The 21,634-nt window shown below is 44.6% G+C and overlaps 1 protein-coding gene across 1 annotated transcript in view; it reads right to left on the bottom strand.

The window, feature by feature from the left end:
* Positions 1-1,810: 1,810 nt before the first annotated feature.
* The window catches only part of TRPM8 (transient receptor potential cation channel subfamily M member 8), a gene marked incomplete at its 5' end in the record, with an annotated part of 75,291 nt that continues 55,467 nt past the window's right edge, over positions 1,811-21,634 (bottom strand). Inside the window, 5 exons of the mRNA XM_081051739.1 lie at positions 1,811-4,304; positions 6,871-6,962; positions 10,717-10,750; positions 11,785-11,884; positions 18,019-18,209. Coding sequence (XP_080907865.1) covers positions 6,912-6,962; positions 10,717-10,750; positions 11,785-11,884; positions 18,019-18,209 — 376 coding nt within the window. The 3' untranslated portion in view covers positions 1,811-4,304; positions 6,871-6,911. The remainder of the gene's footprint in view (positions 4,305-6,870; positions 6,963-10,716; positions 10,751-11,784; positions 11,885-18,018; positions 18,210-21,634) is intronic.

Below are 21,634 nucleotides of genomic sequence, written 5' to 3'. Positions count from 1 at the left end.
GGGGAGATTAATTAATAATAGGGGGAGAAACTGTGTCAGTTAATTACAAGTGGATCAGAAGAGGAAAGCACATAAAGAAGGGACCTCAATCCAGGATTCTAGGGCTGGAGGGCAGAGAGCTCCCAGAGGTGGAAGGGAAATTGTTCTCCTGACCTGGAAACAACCCTCATCTGGAATGAGTTTCCTGCTTCCTGAGCCTCCAAGGACGTGAGGGTCAAACCTGGGGATTAGATGGGTAGACGGGAGGGGGGGGGTAGTTCTGCTGGGAGCAGCAGAGGTGCCTGGGCCTCCCTGGGACGTGTCCCTGACTCCCTGGGCAGTCAGTCAGGGAAACCCGCAGGGCGGGGATGGGTGCAGAAGCCCAGCTTGCCCCGGCCTCCTTGCCTGGAGCCAGGAACCCCCCAGCGTCTTCAGTTCTGGGTCACTGAGGGCATGCAAGCACACGGGGACACAGTGACAACAGGCACACGAGCCAGGATAACTCCACAGGTTTAGTGCAAGGGGCCCTGTCGTTAATTAGTTAATTAGTGACCATCTTTAGCCACTTGGGCCCTACTCTCTACCCAAGGAGCTTCTCCGGACGTTTCTTCCATACAAAGTAGGGAATGGTCTCCACCAGAGATCAGGGGAGGGTGGTTTCCTCCGTCCAGAGCACAAGTGTGCACTTCTGGAGTCCTCCCCCACCCACAGGTGTCTCCTTAGTCTGCTCCCACTGCCCTGGCCCCACCCTGCATTTGGGTCCTGCCATGTGGATTCATTCCGTTGCTTAACTCCCTCTCTCCTCTAACAGGTTGTAAGAGGGTGGAGGGCAGAGGCCTCCTATTCCTTTCACTTATTTTGAACCATTCTCATTACCCAAGAAATGCTCACGGTGGGTGCATACTCACATTGCACACAGAAGAGAAGGAGGGAAACTTCTCTTTGTCAAACAAGACCTCTGTAGGAGGGAGAAAAACTGATTTAAAAAAAAAAATTGATGTTAAAAATGCAGTCTCCAAAGCCCCAGCTGGATCCAAAACAAACTGTGGTTCAGAGATGTCCGCTCAGGTCTGATCAACACAAGGGGCAGGCCACCAAAGGTGGCTTTACCCCCTATTTCCACCTTCAAAGAATAAAGACCCATCCACTTGTGCCTGAGTTGAGGGGTTGGGGAGAATACGAGGATGTTTGTTTCCGATATCCAGCTCCAGGGCCCGACTTCTGAGCCTTTTATGTTTGAGACAGAGGCTGAGGGCAGGGGCTGTCTCCATGACGACCACACTGTTCAGTCCCCATGAGAACCAACAGGAAAGGAGGAGGGGATGACACTTCCCCAGCTCTCCCTGAAGTAAATGTGGCTTTGGAGCAGGAGGTCCCTGCCTTCAGCAAGAGAATCACGCCACAGGCGGGGCGTGAGGTTTGTCATCCCGTTGGGATGCGGGCAGTGAATGTCAGGTTGGTCCCAAGATGGGTCCGGAGCACCTGTCTGTGAGCCCGCAGGAGACCCTGCATTCTCGGGAAACGCTGGGCACACCTGAGCGGTGGTGACAGTGGGGAGGCTCTGAGGCAGTGAATCTGGAGACCCTTGAACTACAGATGCTGCCTAACTGAGGGGACCCAAAGGTGGGCCGTGTACAAATCTGGCCATGATGGCAAGAAACAGAACCACAGGGGACATTCTGCTGCTTGCATTCATTCGGAATGTTCTAGTCCTCTGCTTAGAGAAGTCAGCTCATGCATGTCTGGGAACGAAATGTCTACAGCAATAAGTCTGACTGAACTAAGGGACTTCCTTTTCTTCATTCTCAAAAGCATGACAAAACCAACACATGACATTTCTCCACTATTTAATTCGTTAACACGCTCATGTCAACCACGTTGCGGGGTCATCAGTAGTGGTGGACAGGTACACAGGATGCTTTTGGTTCCATACGCAAAGACACAGCACCTTTGAGGAGAGGTACGTCAGCTACCTGTGCTATTTGCACGAGCTGCACCTAAAATAATGACTTTGCACATGCAAAAATCACACAGGTAACCATGCAAAAAATATCCACCAGACAAGCTGAGCTGAAAGCACTGAGCAGTTCGCTAATCCAAGTGAATTCTGGGTATTGTTCAAGTTCTGTTTTTAGTGTCAACAGAGACTTTCCTTTGCTGCTACATATGCCTATTTCTTAAACTAACAAAAATAGAGCCAGTGTGAGATACGAATATATGCACAAAAGCATTTACGGGAATCAGCCGATCGTTATGCTGAATTTTGTCTTCTGGGAGGTTTTCAATTACATTTACTGATTTTATTCACATTTCCTACTTGAATTGAGGGTAAGATGTTGAGAGCGTTGTTTCTGCACAATCTTACGGATAGTGCCATATACTTTATTTTCCCAGTTAGTATGGGAATGGCCTCTTCTTGGTGGCATCAGAAAAGGCAGACATTCTAGTTGCCATGGTGAAATGAAAGTGACATCTCTCACTAAGAGAAATTTTGAAAATACCATTTCATTCGTCAACAATTTTTGCCACGTAAATTTTATCCTATCTACCTTCAGCATCCAAACCCTGAATCCCTCAACCTTAGTGAGTAAGAGTCCCTTTTCGTCCATTAATGGGGTATAAGTGAAAAGACACCTCTTACTGGTGTTCACTCCCTGCAAACAGCAGCAGGATTGTGAGTCGTCATTTTAACTGCAGCCCAGACAAAACAGAAAAAAATTTATCTTCGTTTGGTTCATGCTTTTGTAGTTTTCCTAATTAGATGATCTTTTGATTCCTTCCTTCTAAGATTCTCTTCTTCAGCCACTGAGCTTATAGTCTATTCAAAGCTAAAAAAAAAAACAACAAAAAAACACCACCAATGATGGACATGTCAATTGCTTTATGTACGTCCCACCCACTTCTTTGGGGTGAGAATACCACCACTTCCAGCAAAAGCTGAGACTAGGAGTGTTCAGCAAGATAATCTCTCCAATTTTATAGCAATGCGATCACCATCTGCAATATTGAAATAAGTATGCTGGCTTCTTCCTAAACTATGGATTAAATATGTTTTATGTTAAGAGTTCTAGGTTTATGAATCTCATATCGTAGGTTAATAATTCCTATTTGCTCTACATTTATGCAAAAGCCTTGTCAGTGGTTTTATCACCAATACATATTTGTGGGCATCCAGCCATGGGAAATTCCCCACATCGAAGGCTGATTCCAGTTGGTCAATGTGATGAGGTTCTTTGTGCAGGATTCATGCACAAAGAACCTCATCCCACCAAGAAACTGGAATCAGCCTACAATGTCCAATATCATGGAACTCATTAGAGGTTGACTATTATATGATTATTAATATAATGTTTAAGAAGACCATGGATATAAAGAAGACATCTTTGATAAAATATTAAGTGAAAAGCTTATAGAAAATTGTTTGTGTGGCATGAGGACATTATGTAAAATCTTAAAAGAGAAATAAGACATGCATAGAAAAAAACAGACTTGGAAAACATCCTGAAATGTTAGCAGTGATTTTCTTTAGGTAGTGGGACAAATTATATTCTTTCTACTTCATCATGTAGTCTACATTTTCTATAATATCCATGAATTATTTTTAATGGAAAAATAATAAATAAGAGGAGAAAGAAGTACCCAATGAAAACCAAAGCAGTGGTGCCTGTTAAGTTTCCATTTTGGGGTGATTTTCATTGTTAGAAATGGGGGTACTTCCTTTAATTGGCGTTCCTGGGGGGTATGAGAGGGAGCAACATGGCTTTGTCACCTCCTTTGACACATAAAAAGCATAACGAGATATGGAAATGGATTCTCCTGAAAAGAGCGAGATCCTCTTACACCAGCATGTTTGAAAATCTGACCTGATCTGGGAGACTTTCAACAATATGCTGACTAATTAGTCACATGATACAAAAGAGGAAATAACGGGGAATTGATTGGAGAGAAACGAGATAATAATACAGATGCAGGAGGGAAAGCACTACCAGGCTCTCATTCTGAGGAGAGATGCCAGAATAGGCACGGTTCAAAGTGGGGAAAGCAGAGGGAAGAGGGAGGATGCGAGAACACGCTCTGAAACTGTCCACAGCAAGTACTAGTCTCTGTGAGCCGAGGGGAACAAGGCAGCCTTCCGGGGAGCACGTGTAGGAAGGGCTCTTTGTGGCCATCTTCTCGGGTGAAGGCAGCCACACAGTGTATTCTCAGATGTGAGCACACCAGGGTGATTCAGGGTATCCCTGTGTGCCCGGGTCAGAACAGTCCTCCTTCAGTAACAAAGTTGTTCGGCATTCCTTGGGTCTTTCCATCTAGGTGTCTGATATTATCTCTGTAAACGAAGAAAGAACACTGTGTGAAGAATGGATTTCCCACTTTCATTCTCAGGATACAATCTGCTTCAAAATATGTTGGCAATATACTGGTAGTGGGTCCAAATATACTACCAAAAACTGAGAGATTTTCTTTTGGTATTGAAGTGGCTCTGAGACCTTTTGTTCTTTTAAAGATGTGAGTTCTGGCCAGTTTTGCCAGTAGGAACAGAGTGACCACGGTTGAATGGTCAAGGCTCAATCATTCAGCGATGGGTTAAGACCCCGCCAGTCTCTGAGCGCTTTATTGGCTGGGTAGTTTCTGCACAGGGAAAAGGATGAGTTGGTGAGAAAGTGAAGAACTGCAATGATTTATCTAAATGAAGTCTTATGATGAGTCCCAAAGGAATTTCAAATTCTTTCACTGAATTAGATTTTAAGTGCAGCAGATACAAGAATCGATGGATTCTGATGTAAGGATTAAACAATTTCCAGTGACCATACCTCCCCTGTGGTCATCAGGTCCTAAGTATAAAGATATGAGAAAACAAATGGCTTTGTTCTCACCCTGGTTCTTACTTCCTTTTAACTTTAGTGTGGGAGAAAGAAAAAAAAAATATTTATACATATTTATACATATACACATACAGTCGTCTGTTTATTCATCCCAAGTTACTGGATCAAAGGCTGATTCAGGGTTGGAGAAACCAGATGTGCAAATGAGCAGAGATCTGTTGACAAGTGTCCACTCCTGCCCTACATCCCCTGTGTCAGTTCACTCCTACTTGGGGTTGGCATTCTCTCCCCTGGTCCCTACCCCAAAGAAAGCTTGGCTCACCCCTCTAGAGAAAGAAGTATCAAGAAGGTACTAGAAGAATGATATGTGAGCAACACATAGGTGGTTGCCTATGACAGACAGACAACATCCAAAAAAGAAAACGGATCTTACATCCAGAAGAAAAAAGTACACCAAAATATTGGCTATGCCCAAGGCCTTGTTTCTAAAGACACCAGTGGTTAAGAATTTACGGGGCATCTGTTTCCTCCCGTGCTCTTCTTCTCAGCCGCCTTTCATGGGGGGCGGGGAGCCATACAGAAAGGAAGTCATGTCCTTCTCCCAAATCATTTTCATTCACCAATTGATGAATTCTCCGTACGTGAAGGAAAGTTTAAGTTGAAGCAAAGGGCAGGTTGATAGGAAGCCAGTCTGTTTGCTCACTTTACTTGCAGTCAACACGTTAGGAAAAGAAGGAGAGATGAGGAGATGAGGCTGTGCACACTCTGGGAATCTTTTTTGATCATGGCACCTCTAGGGTTTTAAAAAAACATTTTAACTGTTTTATTTCTTCCTGATTTTTAAGAATATTTCAGCTTGTAAATTAAACTGAATGGCAAATGTTCCGAAACTCAAATTATAATTTATTGTAAGGTACAATATTGTTTCCATGTAACACCATTATGAAAGAGGTGAAATACATTCTAAACATGCAGTTTCTTTTCTTGAGCAACTCAGGAGACTGTACCTGCCTTTCTGATTATATAAACTATGTACTAATCTTATTCTAACCAAGTCTCCCATAAGAGAAGGCGTTTTAATATGATTATTACTGTCAGAACTGGAGGAAAAAATATTGAGTGACCAGAAATACTGAAAGGAACCTGATGTGACAGGATCACCCTAGGACACAATCGCCCAGTGAACGAAATTCTGTGGTGTATTTAATGAATCCACACATGTTTTACTAGCACAGTTCTTTCAGCACTTAGTAGGCACTCGGCACATAGTAAGGGGGGAAAGGGAGGGAGGGAGGGAAGGAGTCTTTTGTGTTTTCATTTCTTGAAATTCACTTGCTCAAAAAACTCTAGTTTAGTGGAACGCCCCCCTTGCTGTTTTTTTTCCTAGCTCTTCCTATCCCTAACAATCGTTTAAATATTTGTCTTCAGAACTTGGACAGGTAATAGGAAAACATAATTAAAGCAAATGGTAAGATCACAAAGCCTTGGGTTCAAATTTGACAGTGAATTGAATTACCTTTTTATTGTGCAAATGAGCTGTTGCTACAAACCTGGGAAGCCTTACTAAAACACTTTTGGTAGTAAAATGTGATCAGCATACATTTGCTGATAGCAAAACAAATAAACAAACAAACGCACATTTGCAAATCCCCCAGCAATAAACATAAATGAAGTACCATGAGAATGAGGTTCATGTTTTAGGAACTGATCTGTAAAGATATCTGCAATAGAGTTAAATAAGAAAAAAAAAAAAAACGAACAAAAAAAACCCAAGTCTCACACAGTGTGCCCTTGATTCAATTAATGCCAGAATAGCTACATGGGTTGCAAGTGCTTTTAAAGTATCCAAAAAGAATACCGCCCAGCCAACCTCTGGCCTAGGAGCAGTACTCGTTTCACTTGTTCCTTCCTACATCCCTGTACTATTTGAATTTGTTACACAATGCCTTATTTTCGAATCTGATTAACATGCGAAAAGAAAATCACGGAGACAAAGATCATAATTTTGAATTAGTCTTAAAATATGTCAATTTTCAGAGCAAAAAAAAAAGCCATTAAAATGACTCACCTTGTTATAATTAGATTTTTCTCCATTAGAGTCCATGAGTTTTATTTGATTTTATTAGCAATCTCTTTCAGAAGACCCTTGAGATCATTAAGCTTGGAAAGGGAGAAAAATAGAACTGGTCTTAAGATCAATTTTCCAACTCTGAATTTTAAATTATCGCTCTATAGCTTTTCCGTGAAACAGATATAATGTTAGTGAGTATGCCCGGAGGAGGGCAGAATGAGTGAAATGCTGTTTCAGGCTCTGTCCATTGCATACCTTCTGAAATCACATGACTAGCAAATGACCATCAGCCCCAGTTAGTATTAGCTTTACTCAAATGCAAATCACTAGTGATGCCCACGTAGAAATAATAGATTTTAACAATACAGAGAAATAATATTTAGAATTCATAATGTTACATGTGACTAATACAGATACAATTATAAGATACCAATCAAGTTTTGCTTTGATATAAGTATAATAATAATAAAAATGATAGACTACTAATAAATCAAGTTTCTGCAAATAAAGTATCTCCCCTCACCAAAAAACAGTATGATGGTAAAACAATTTAGGTAAAAGGCATAATAAAACTATCTTTCATGCGTGCATATTTCACAGGTTTATTACACAAGAGGCACGAAGCTCATGTGAAATCACACGCCATAATGGTATACTTGATAAAAGCTATAGATAAAATGCAATTTCTATACAGTTGGTTTCTAACTTGCCATATCACTCACTCAAGGGAAAATTTTGTGCTGAATTTGGGCTTATTTCTAGTCATAACTTCTTCATTTAAATTTCTTTCTTTTCTTTCTTTTTTTAAGAATAAAAAGAAACCATACAGGCTAGTAGCTGACTCAAATAAGGAAGGCATAGTAAGACCCCAGCTGGCAGACGTAAGGTCAATTGGGAATGACTTTTCCTGTTATAATGAGATGGAGAAATTCTTTATTCACAAGAGGGGCTTTCCAGAGCCCCCTGGGACTGTTGATACAGAAGGACTTAAATAAGCTGTTTCAAGTCAGGTGTAAGATGCCAAGGGCTTGCTCAAGAAACAAGTGATGAGCCCTAAAATTCTCTATAGACGGAAAGGATGAGAAGGGGACTGGGGTCAGGAGAGAAGGGGGGAGAGGTGAAATCCCATGACAGCCGATGCTGTACTGTGAAGTCTGAGTCTTCCCTGAAAGCCACCCAGTTTCTCCCCAAACCTACAAAACGCATGGTGTAGGTGGGCTTCTTGCAGGAACGAGCAAAGGGGCTGAGCTCCACAGCCGGCGGTTGCCCAGAGGGCCAAGTCTGCAAGCCCTTCTCTGAGGTCCCTGGAAACCCCTGGCTTGCACATGTGTGTGCACAGCCTTCAATTATATATTATTTCATTATATATAACTCCCCCGCCCCCACTACTCACAACTGCTCAAGTCCACTGTCCCCACTGAGAGGTGCGCCCCGCCCAGACCCTCACTGGCTGGGAGGTCTCCCTCGTCCCTGCGAGGCAGGTCAGCTTGTCCAGTGCCTAGTTCTCCCGATGACCGCTGACCCAGGCCTGGCAGGTGACCAGGAGGACAGAGGCTCCTGCACTGCCCCTCTGTGCCCCGTTCACTCCCTGTATGCCCCAGGTGGGTCAGCACCAAGGTGTGGCTGGCGGAAGCTTCAGTCCAACCCTTAAGTCTAATTTTCATCAGCTCCCTCCAAAGCCACCCAAGGGAACCCACAAGTAAAACAACACAAGGGAACATAAAAACAGCCTGTTTTCTCTACAAACACAGCACTTAAGCAAGTCCCCAGCACCTCTATTTCCCGGACCAGACAATCTGGAACGCACGTGGAAAATCGTTATTGTTACTCAAGCCTATACAGTTCAGCCTGAAAATGCTCCAACAAAGGGTCCATTCATGAACCTCAGGGACCAGGTCTGCTTTGATGGCACTGGGTCCATTGCCTGGCACGTGGCAGGCACTCAGTAAATATCATGTGCTATGTGGCCTTGGTATAGAAGCAGCTGGCAATACATTTAAATACATGATGTGGAAAAGTGAATATATCATATGAGGTTTTATAATATTATGTATTGCATATTACATATGTCCAATACAAATACTCAATCTTGGAATATTATCCCCTACTGCTCCTCCTTTCATACATACTCTTAATATTCTATAAATTTTCTCTGGTCTTTAAAAATATCCAGCACTTTTCTTTTCCCTCTCCACTGATTATCCTCATGAAACACACGCTAGCATGATCGCTTGGGTACAACGCTCAACTCTAATAAAATAGGAGTCTTCCCAGCCCTCCATTAAAAATCAGCAACAATACAACATGAAAACGAGAGGAGCATAACGAGATGCTGTTGTGTGATAGCATGTCTCCAAAGACGGCTGCCTCCAGCCTTTCTCCCTGTACACATGTGCCACTCCACATCACATCAAGAGGTGGGCCACTTTTCCCCGACCTGAACCCAGGCTGGCCTGGGATGCTTTGATCAATAGACTCTGGGGGAAGGACATAGTGCTGGGTCCAGGCCTAGACTTTGAGTACTGGTGGTTTCTCTCATTCTTGGAAGCCAGCTACCATGTAAGAAGGGGGGCAGTCCTCTGACCACCATGCTGTGACAAGCCCAAGCCACACAGATCAGATGTCATGCGGGAGAGAGAGGCCACTCGGAAGAACACCGAGGTGCCAGATCCTGGCCTCACCACCAGCTGAGAAAATGTAAAGCAGGAGAACAGCCCAGCTAAGCCCTTCCCAAATTCCTGGTCCACAAGAGCGAGAGCAAAATGAAGTGGCTGTTTGAAGCCACGAAAGGGTGGAGTCGTTTGTTATGCAGCAACAGGTAACTAAAGTGAATTGTGAACGAAAACATTCGATAGTCAGCACAGAAGGCACCATCATTCTGAGGAGTTGACGCCAATGTACACAGCTGGCAGTTCTTGGGGACGGGAAGAGAGGAAGACAAGTTTGGGAGGAAAGAGGACCTACTCTGGGGGTCCAGGACTCACCACTCTGCATGGGACCAGAGTTCAGAAGGGGAGGCCCATGGTAACACAGCCTTGGGTTTTTAAAATGCTGATGGTAAATAACACACAAAGAAATCAACAAGAAATTGTGAACTGGGTACATTCTCTTGTGAGAAATCTGTAAGGAGCACCTTCTGCTCATTCATTACTCAACCAGTGTTCACTGAACCCCCCTGTGAGCGAGGTGCTGGGTTCAGGAGGGTCTGCTGCCCTACACAGGTACTGTCCAGCTGTCAAACGGCAAGGCACTGGAAGGCACCGTGGATGCCATCAGTCATGCCGCCATTTTCAAAGTACCATGACACAACGCCAGGTGTCGTCTTCTTTTCAGAGCCTAACGGGGATCCAGTATTTGTGAATTGACTGTAATTTCTGTTGAACCTAATCTCAGTTTCCAGACATCCAGCTCATGTCCTCATGTGTATTCATGCATTTGCGATGCCCTTCAAATTAAATAGGGAATCACAGTGACATCAAAGACTAGCACAGAGACTCACGGGCGCCCAAACCACTTCTGAGCTTCTCTGGTGTGCCCTGTAATTGCAGGCATGTTACCCCTGACTCTCCAGAGAGGCGATCCTGAGTTAGGTAGACAAGATTTTAGAGATCATGGATATGGGACTTCAGGACGAATTCCCCTGTGGGCTGAAGCATCTGAGAAGCAATTCCCTTCCAGCACCCAGACCTCATGCAGTGAATGAAGGAAGCTGAGTACGAACAGAGTCACTATTATTTTTTTAAATAATAAACTTCTTTTACCTTTGGACCATAACCACTGGCCTCACCTAAAATCTCAATAACAGAGATAAAAATATTTCATAAACTATAAGCAGAACTATACCTTTGTATCCAGCTGTCTAAACCGATGTCTCATTCTTCAAGGAAGTCAAAGAGAGAGAGAGAGAGAGAGAGTTTGAGAAAGGGCTATTAGGCTCCATTTTACAGTTTTTTAAAGAACAAAATACAGATCATTTTCATTTTCAACTCAGTCAATGTCAGCAGCATTTACCTTTCTTGAACTTTCCTCCCAATACCCAAGCGAAGCAGAATTCCGCTCTCACCCCATTGAAGTGCAGCACCCAGAGGCTAGCTATACTGATGGGGTGGTGGAAGAGGACCCCTGAGGTCCGCCCCTCCCTTCCAGAACAAAGATCTCAGAGTCGAGGAATGGAGAAGGCTTAGGGCGTCTGCTTTGTTACTCCAAGGAAAAGAGCACTGTCCCAGGCACCCCAATAGCCATGCTGGCCCTAACAAAGGGATTCAGTTTTGTTAGAGCGAATGTTGAGGTGTGTTTGGAGCTCCCAGTATGCGTGACATCTGACCGCTCGCTGTGCTAACCCACACAGTAAGAAGGGCACTCAGAGGCCCCGCACAACAGTGCTTGTGGATGACCATCTACGGAGTTGGGGGTGTATCTAGTTCTACGGGATTTTTATAACAACGCAATGGGACCCATAAATGCTGCCCAGGACTCCCGGGGACAGTCTATCACAGATCAAGCAAATGGCTTTTCCAGTCTCTAATCTGTCTACTTCTTCATCACCGAGACACGTGCGTGCCACCTGCAAGATGATGCCCACTGCCCGTGATCTGTGGCTTTTCCCAGAATGCACCTCTGCAGCACTGGGACCTCACTATTGTCACCTGGCTCCAAGGCCCTGCCCTGCAGGCCCCCAATACCTCTTTCTTGCCCAGGGCCTTGAAGGGTAGTCAGGATGGCAGGGTGGTGGTGTTTCCCCTTCCCGAACGGCTGACACACGTGTACGTGTGTGTTAACTTCAGTGGCCTGCGTAATATCTGTTGGTGCTGCCGCTCTCTTTACAGAGCTTGCTCAAAGAAGCTGCCAGCGTTTTGCCAGTTCACATATACCAGAGGCACCTTGCAGAGCAGAAATGAATGATTGACATACTCTTCTGAGGTGTCGCTGGCTTTCGTGTTGATCTTGACAAGGTAATTTTCTTTCATGACACACTCCCACGCCAGAGTCTCGTTGTCTTCATTTTTGAAACCTTGAAGAATAAGACAAAGAAAAATATTCAAGTTGTTTCATTTGCCCCTCACTCCTGAGTCAGCGCCCTTTGGGCATTTTTTGATTCTGACAGCAGGAGAATCCGCCTCATCCTGCACAGGCTCATGTGACTGACGTTACTCCCAGTGACAGCAGCTGAGCGATGGGATATCAATGTACTGCTCAGAAAGCAGTGAGGAACGGGAGCTGCCTGCGGGACACAGGGACGCAAACTTTATTCTCAATAGAGGTCGACCCAAGGCCCGTCTGTGTGTTTTGTGGCTTACCAAAACCATTCCACTAATGCATCCGGTTCTCACATTTCACACGTGCTCCTCTTCCATTTTGAAGACAAGATAAAGGCTAAACTGATCATTGTGCTGGGTAATTCCTGGTGCATCCCACCTAACACTGGGGTAGGAACTTTGGAGAGGAGGCGGATAAGCCCTGACTTCATTTCTACCCGCCGAGATAGGCAATCGGGGCGTACAAGTGCAGGAAAATTCTTATATGTCTAGTCTTTGCCTCTCATCTAAGCCAGGACATGCTGTACCATTGGCCTGGGCACATTCCAGCAAGGGTCTACGTTCATTTCTCCCAGTGCCTCACCTTTCAGATGGCAAGAGAATAAGAGAGCATAGCAATACTTCCCCAGTGCTGACCAGTGCAATGCACAGCTGTCGTCCACATGGTCATGCAGCTGTCCTCTCGGAGCAAATGCATCTTGTTTTCACTTTTTAATTTGCTCATCCACATACTAGAGTTTAGGAAGAATTATGTAATCTTTCCGGATTTAAAAAGAATTCATCGGGAATCCAAAACAGAGGCACTGTAAGTGGCAAGATGGAAGCAAATCCTACACAGCAAATACGGATTTCTTTCCTTTCCCTCATTTTTTTTCCTCATCTTTTTTTTTTCCTGGGTTTATTTTTCTGTGGTGGTTGTTCACTTTAGAAAATAATTCCTAACTGAATTTCTTTCAATTATATTTTCCCCAGCAAAAACCATTTCCAATGTCTTTTCCTGACACTAAAATGTACGTAGAAGCCTAATAGGAGTACCCTAAACTCGGCATGGGAAGGACAGACAGTCCTGTACACAGATGGCTCAAGAGCAATAACGACAGATGACCAAGAAAACGTGCCCGACTTCTCCAGCAGTCCAGGCAGTACTGGTAGAAACGATGACACAGCCTTGCTACCAACCAAACCAGAAAATAAGCCGGGGGTACACTGGTGATGACACCCCGTGTGGCAATGGTGTGGATACACAGGCTCCCCATATCCTGGAACATCTGTAACCGGTACAGCCCTAGGTGGGCTGGGCAGGCAATATCATAGGACTCAAATGTGTACAGACTGTTCATCTAGCAATTTCTCTTCTCGAAATAAAGGGGGAAAATATCACTAATGTGCTCATAGGATAACAAAAGAGCCAAAACAACCCACATGTTTAACAACATGGGATTGGTTAAATTATGGCACATAGATACAGTGGAATATTCCAGTTAAAAGTTGTCATATAGATTTATATTTATGGGTGTGGGAAATGGTCATGATCTATTATTAAATGAACAAATTCAATTCTGGATGTGTATGCATGGAGCAATCAAACTATTAGACGCCCACACAATAATAATAGAATCGATACCAGCTTGCTAACTATATTTATCTGGATGGAAGGGTACTCGTGCCCTTGGTTTCTTATTTGTGCTTTTCTGTGTTTTTCAAATGTTCTATTAATGAATATGGCTTGTTTTTTAAATAATGAAAAACAGTAAGTGTTTTAAAAATACAGTTCCTGGGTAGCATACTTTTTTTATTCCTTGAAGACGTCACCAAAAAAGTACCAAATGGAAGTTTGGGTTCTACCTTTTCTGAAAGTTATTTGACAACCCTTGCATTTTTCTCCAAAGAAGAATTTCAAGCTTAAAGTCCATGACTTCTCCATCATTGGAGGCAAAGTCAACTTAGGCCATGAATTACCATGAGAGGCTGTGGCAGCCACAGAGTGCTGTGGTTTCTGGAGTTAGAGAGTCCCAAGGAGAAAGAAATGAGCGGGTGGTGATCAGATACCTCGGGAAGTCTCCAGCGAGTAAACTGGGCTCTTTGCTCCCTCTCTCCTGCCAGCGCTGCACATTGGGTGAAGGAGGACCTTGTCCTTCTCTGGTTTCCCTTTCCCCTTACTTCCTTCTTCCTTCCTGAGAGAAGAACTATTTGAAGACGGAGGAAGACACACACTCACACCATCTGTTTCTCTACTTGCTGCAAGGTCATCACTGTCCCAAGACTCCATGTGGGACACAGTGCAGGCTAACATGAGTCCTTTCTGACCTGTCTGTTTGCTTCCTCAGGCTGAAGCTCCTGTCCATTTGCCGGCCACATTGGGGAATTTGTTTCCATTTTTATGTTCATATTGTGCTTAATCATTAAGTAAGTTTGGGGGGAATATAACGCATTTTACCTGCCTTCTTAACCCTGTCCAAATCCAGAGGACTGATTTGTTCTCACGTGTACACTGAGTTTCCTGGTTTGACTGATCCTAGAATGAGCACAAGGCATCTTTAGAGAGTGACCTTCATCCCATGTAGCCCCTCCGTGCACCCATTCCCAACCAGAGTCCCACTAGTGATGAGGAATTCACTACTTCATTTGTTGGCACTAATTGTTAGATATTGCTTTTCATGTATACTGAGTCCAAATCTTCCTCACTCCACCTTTTATTCATTGTTTGTTTTCTCTCTGGAACTATTCAGGAAAGAAATATAAAACGTATTGCCAGAGCCTCTAGTTGACAATTCATTTCCTAAGTTGACTTCGCATTTGCCTCCACATTGGAAGGCACGGATTGTTCCCTGAGCCTTCCCCAGGTGCTACAGACACTCTCCCTGGCGTGGCTTCAGGACAGTGAGAGTCATGCTGAGACGCACCATTGCACGCCTCTGACCTGTGGGCGTGGTCTTCGAGTATACATTCCAGACCACTTCCGGTTCCCAGCTCTGGTATCCAGATCTTTCATTCTTTGGGTTAGAGATGACTCACTTTGTCTTCAAAGGCAAAATGATGGGGAGAAAGACAGCAGCTTCTCCAAAAGTGTCAAAACACTTTTCTTCATCAAGAAAGGCAATGGCACATGTATGATAGCTGATGACATCCCCAAAGTGATATTTAATGTCTCAAAATAATGCTGTTAAAAGAGCTATGAAGATCCTTTAAAGTGTGACCTGGGTCGGGGCCATTGGTAGCTTTACATTCGGAAAGTCAGATTTGAGGGGCCCACAGCTTCAGGGACAGCACAGAACTGTGAGATGACCGGCACCGAAGGTCATTTCATGAGTATCTTGCCTCCATTTCCTTGTAAAGAGCTCCGCAAAATATCATGGTTCTTGGCAAGTTAAACTGTTCTTAATTGCCACCAATTATCATGTCTAGTAAAATTCATATTTTTACTTTCTGAATCATCAAAATATTTGGTTTGCAGTGAAGTGACAGGCATGATGTGCCCCATATGGAACCACTCGTGGCAGTCAGGGACCATCTCATCAGGCAAAACAAAGAAAAGACCAGAGGGCAACACATAAACACACGCCCAGCAGCCACAGGGCGACACATACCTGTGAGTAGTAGGAACAAGGCAGGAACAAAGCAGAAAATCTCTAACTTATCCTGGCAAAAACCCTCACAGAGACAAGAACCTCCTACATTTTTTTTCCTTCCCCTGGGATTTAGGACGATCTGTTGTGACATGGGGGCTGGGGGCAGGAGGCAGGGGAAGAGTGGGGAGCTAGAACCTGGCTATGGGACGCGGCCCAGGGTCTTTCACTAGTCCAGCCACAGCCCACGGCCCCTTGGACCCTCTCTCCTCTCATTTGACCTCCAAAACTTCCTCCTCTCCTTGACCACACCTCACTTTGTGGCCCCTACCAGCATCTGCCCCTTTGCCTGCCTAATTCCAACTCATCCTTGGGGTCTCAGCTTTAATACCCCTTCTTCCAGGAGGAAGTCTTCCCTGACTTACTCTAGTCTGGGGTATAAGTGTCCCCAGTGTGGTGATCACGGCTGTGTCCCCAGAACCCAGAGTTAATATTGTGCAGCAGTGAATGTGTTCTGCCACACGAATGGTTTTACAGCCTATCTTTTTTATGTGCTCGTCTATGTCCCTTCCCATGCTTTGCTCTCCCTGCCTATGCACAATGACCAGCCATCCCAGCTGAGCCCTAACCAAGGACAAACCCATGAAATCACGGGCAAAGAAATGGTGGTTGTGTCAGGTAATGGATTTGGAGGTGGTCTGTGACACAATGATAGATAACGGTTTTGCCTAGCGACCTAAAGTGGCCCTTTTCTGCTTTTTGCATATAAAGGAGACTAAGAAACACTACATCTCTTGTCAGCACATGGGGCCACTTTATGGCTTTTGTGGGCCCCAGTAGGGTGACCAGCAGCTCTGGAACTGACACGGTTCCTGGGGCGCCCCGCTTGCCATTTTACAAGTGGGACAGTCCCTGGCAAACGGGGAAGGTCAGTCCCCCTAAATGATGACCTCAATGCAGAATACTCAGTGCTAAGACGGGGCAGTTTTGTGCAGACAAGGACAAGTGGGGGCCCTAGGGCCTCGGTCTATTGTCCTCAAGGGCCCCTTCCTGGATAAGGAAGAAAAAATAATCACGAAAAATATTTTATGACTGGATTGGTACAAAGACAAATGTATACCAACATATTTTCTGTGAACTAAAAGGTCATGCTTTTTCTTCTGATTTTTAAAAGAAAGTGAAAGACTTGGGGGGACGGTGAAGTCCATGAACCTAGTGCCGTGCCTGATGGAGAAGTCGCACCCCACCCCAGCCCCCACAGAGATGAATCCCCTGGCTTAAATCTGAGGCTACAGGGCCAGGAGAATGGGTGGGTGGCGCCCTCCTGATCTTTTCTTTTGTCTCCAAACCTCCAGGTAAATAAAAATAGCCCTCTCCCTCCTTTCTAACTTAATTTGCTTGAAACGTGTCTGGACCAGAAAGACTTGTCTGGCCTAGTAGCTCCAGGATCAGGAGCTAAGAAAACCTCGCCTGATGCCCGAGGAGAGCTGGATGTGTGCTCCCTGCAGTGAAAGGAGACAGTGGGGGGCCCAGGTGTGACTAAGGGGCCAATGGTGGGAGTTTCTGGCTCCCAGAACAGGTAAGGAGAGGGTGCTGGACCCCTGAGTTTGTCAGAACTAAGGAGGTGGGTAACCACATGAGAGAAAACAAAGTACAGACACGTTGACTCCTGCTCCCTAGAAGGAAGTGGGTCCCCAACAGGGAGAGTCTGTGCAGAAGGGACCCCTGGAAAGCAGAGGCTGTGGGGGAGCAGTGGCCAGAGAGTTGTGGTTAGAGGAGCCAGCCAGGCAACCGCCGAAGGACCCAGCGAGTACCCACACAATGAAGGATCAGTTTTAAACACGTTCCAGTCCAAACAGCGTGGAGACAGCTTTGAATGGTGCCACTGTTTCTAGAAAAGACTTTCTGCTCTTTTCTCTCCTTCCTCCCTGTGCTCCAGCCCACAGAGGGTCAGTAATGGTAGCTGGTGAGTGGGGGAGCGGGAGTAAGAAAGACAGGGTAGAGCCGAGGTGCACCTTTTCTGACAATTCTACTAGTACAAGGGGGAGCGTCCCCTCTAAATGCCGGTCAGTGGGCCAGTTCAGATAATGGACCGCACAGTCTAATTTCTAAGTGGAAACTATTAACTGTTAGTTTCTAATTCCTTAAGGATGACCAGAAAAGTCACAAGCCCTGCTGCGGGGAAGGCCAGCATTTCCCAGAGAAGAAATGTCCAAGCAGTAACAGGCAGCAAAACAAAATGTTTTGCTGGTGTTTGGTCACCATCCCATAACTCACGCTTGCTCCTCATACTATTGACATTCTCATAAAGTCTGTCCAAAAGTTATTCCCCCCAAATAGGGTTACCCCGGCACTCTCAATCTACCCTTTCTCTTGAGTGAGTCATTGGCTGGCCGGATGCCTAAGCTTGACAGACAGACAGACAGACAGACGTGAGCGGTGAGATGACTGAGTCAGGCCCTCCCGCTGAGATACGGGCCAGGCACGCTCCCCTGAAATAAATCACTACTTTTATCCCCAGCCCAAATGGGCACGCCACTCACAGCAGGCAGAAGATTCCGGGCGCTTCTCCTTGCAACAGCACTTGAAGCACTTCTTCACCGCCATGTAGAAGTACGCGAAGACGACGAAGGGGAACGGGATGTTGAGGCGGTTGCAGTACTCCTGCACCAGGAAGTACCTCTGGAACTTCCAAACCTGGTCATTGTTCTCCTGGACGGTGCCCACGGTGTAGCTGGCAGGAGGGGAGAGAGGGTCAGGCCTTACCTTCCACACGCCTGTCATTTCACCGCCAAACACGGTGATGTGATTGTAAGCTACCACCGGCATAGTTTAAGTCCAGGCAGGGAGGAGACTCCATGCTGGGGTCCCGGCCACAACAGCTCGACCCCGGGGTACCCTTCCATTCAATCAGGGCCAGAATTGCGTCTGGCTTTTTGTTTTGTTTTGTTTTTCCTTTTCAAGCACGCGCACGCACACACACACACACACACACACACAAATGTGCAAGGAACTTTAAAATTATTTTTTATTTCAAAACTTTTTAAGGAGGCTCTTTTTTCATTAGACTATTATTATGTTAAATACAAAGAAGCCCAAGGTGTCGACTCTCTTAGGAATAATTGGCCCTCATATCGTGGGAGTTTAATTGTCAACAATCTGGGAAAGTGGTTTGTTAATACTTATCAAGGCCTTGAAAATGTTCATCCCTTTCTCATTTACAATTGCATCAATAAAATAAAATAAAACAAAATGCCAAGAATAAATTTAATCAAGAAGGTAAAAGACCTGTACTCAGAAAATCGTAAGACACTGAAGAAAGAAATTTAAGAAGATACAAATAAATGGGAGCATATACTATGCTCATGGATAGGAAGAATCAACATCATTAAAATGTCCAAACTACCCAAAGCAATCTATAGATTCAGTGCAATTCCTATCAAAACATCAATGGCATTTTTCACAGAACTAGAATCAATAATCCTGAAATTTGTATAAAACCATAAAAGACCCCAAATAGCCAAAGTAATCTTGAGAAAGAAAAACAAAGTTGGAGGTATCACACTACCTGATATCAAATTATACTACAAGGCTACAGTAATCAAAACAGTATGGTACTGACATAAAAACATATGATCAATGGGATGGAACTGAGAGCCCAGAAATAAACTCACACCTATACAGTCAATTAATCTATGATGAAGCAAGAATATACAATGGGGGTAAAGACAGTCTCTTCAATAAATAGTGCTTGGAAAACTAAACAGACACATGCAAATAGTGGAGCTAGACCACCTTCTTACACCAGATACAAGAATAAACTCAAATGCATTAAAGACTTAAATGTATTAGGTTGGTGCAAAAGTAATTGCACCAACCGCAATTACTTTTACACCAGCCTAATAAGACCCGAAACCATAAAACTTCTAGAAGAAAACATTGGCAGTAAACTCTCTGACACTGCTCTTAGTAATATTTTTTTGAATCTATATCCTCAGGAAAGGGAAACCAAAGAAAAAACACACAAATGGGACTATCTCAAATTAAAAGGCTTCTGCACAGCCAAGGAAATCATCAACAAATGAAAAGACATTTTACCAAATGGGAGATATTCACCAATAATACACCTGATAAAGAGTTAATATCTAAAATATATAAAGAACTCATTAGATTTAACACCAAAAACAAACAGAAAAACAATTTTAAAATGCACAGAAGATCTGAAGAGAAATGTCTCCAAAGAGGACATACTCATGACCAACATGCATATGAAAAGAAGCTCAATGTCACTGATCATCAGAGAAATGCAAATTTAACCCACCATGAGATACCACCTCTCACCTGTCATGTGGAGAAGAGAATCCTCATGTACTGCTGGTGGGATTGCAAATTGGTGTAGCCACTATGGAAAACAGTGAAGGTTCCTCAAAGAATTTGCTTTGGGGCTGACACCAAGCATTGCTGTCCGTCCCCGGGGGTCCCTGGCTGGTTCTATGTCTGCAATGGGCTCTGCAGGATTCTGCTGTGCAGTACGAGGGGACGACGGGCACCCCCAAATTAATGAAGTCCAGGCTGAGAACCTGCCAGGAATCCACGTTACTACTTTGCGCCAGAACAACTACTGCCATTCTAATGTCCCTAGGAGTGTCTTAAAATCTACGTATCTCGTCAAAACTAGATGATACTGACTGTCCCTTCCACATCCAAAACTCAAACACACGCAAAAAAATTGCATCCATTTTAATGCATTAAATGTTGTTCTCTGGGGTTTTATCCAAAGTGAATAAATAACTCCTGTGGGTGGGGTCATGCAGGATGTTTAGAGCAGGAGAAAGCGACCACTCTGGCAGGTGGGCCTGTCTCCCTTCCTCAGGAGCTCAGAGTGGAACTGTGGCTGCGACGGGTTCAAGAGGGACGAGATCTACATCCTAACTGCTCACTCAGAGGCACTGAAAACATTTCACATCTTCTAGTCATCTAGAGAAGGAACTGGAAAACTGCCACATGGAGGCCAAACCCAACCTCACCTGTTTTGTAGGGACCGCAAGCTCAGAATGGTTTTTAGTGCATTGGGCCAAAGTGCTGACCCTAAATGGGCCTCACAGAGAAAGTCACCAACCCCGGGTCTAGAACGTTTTTAGACCAGTGCCCAGAAAATATGGCTTCGCATTTGTATCACTGGCTATTTTGAAGAACTCCGCCTAGTATCACTATTTCTCTTTGGCTTTCGGGATGACCCAGGTCCCCTTCCTATATGGCAGCACCTTCCAGATTGTTCTTTCTCTCTCAAGTCAATTCCAGACTCGGCCAGAGACATGAGGGTTCTCCAGGGAAGGCTGAAAATTGAGCACTGTTTCAAACTGTTTTGCTAAAACAATCTTTAGGTTCTGTAGACAGTGCTTTCCATTTGTGTAGAGGAGAGCTGAGTTCTGGCGCACACCCCTCAGCAAATCCTCCGTCCAGAGCAGCTCAGAGAGCATCTCTGTCATGCACGCCGTCACCCACCCAACCCAGAGGGTTTTCAGTCTCCCTGCCCACCAGGGACCGTCTAGTGCCTTCCCTGAGACAAATGCTGCAGTGTCCCCTTTGACCCTCTATCTCCTGTGATAGCTGTGCCCTCAGCGCCCCAGCTGGCGGGAGACTGGCGGTGATAACAGAGCTCTGTCTCCCACAACCACGTGAGCACCCTCCTCAGAACAGGAGAGGTGGGGGAAGCAGGAGCCCCCCTCATTTCAGAAACTCGCTGACATTGACCATGTTACCGGGAGATAACAAATGTTCAGGATTCAGATAGCCTTGTACGTAAATGAAACCCAGCAGTACGCGAAAGGAATGATATGCCATGAGAAAAGAGCAGAGGATGACTAAGTATTAAGAACATTTATATCATTTATCATTTCCATAATCCATCACAGATCAAAAGGGAAAAACATTGTTTTAATCATCGCTAGAAAGTCTTCTGGCAACATTCACCATCCATTTCTGGTAAGAAGGAGAAGGAGTAGGGGAAGAGGTAGGGGAAAGAGAAAGAGAAGAAGAGAAAACAAAAGAAGACCTTAATAAATAAGAAATAGGAAGAACCTTCTATGACATGATAAAAAGGAAAAGAGAAAAAAATTCAGTAAGGAGACTTGTTCTAAAATAAAAAAGCAAAACATT

This window comes from Rhinolophus hipposideros, assembly GCF_964194185.1.
Source record: "Rhinolophus hipposideros genome assembly, chromosome: 6".
Taxonomy (NCBI): Eukaryota; Metazoa; Chordata; class Mammalia; order Chiroptera; family Rhinolophidae; genus Rhinolophus; species Rhinolophus hipposideros.
The sequence above is the reverse complement of the archived record's forward strand: the minus strand, read 5'-3'. Positions and strand labels throughout refer to the sequence as shown.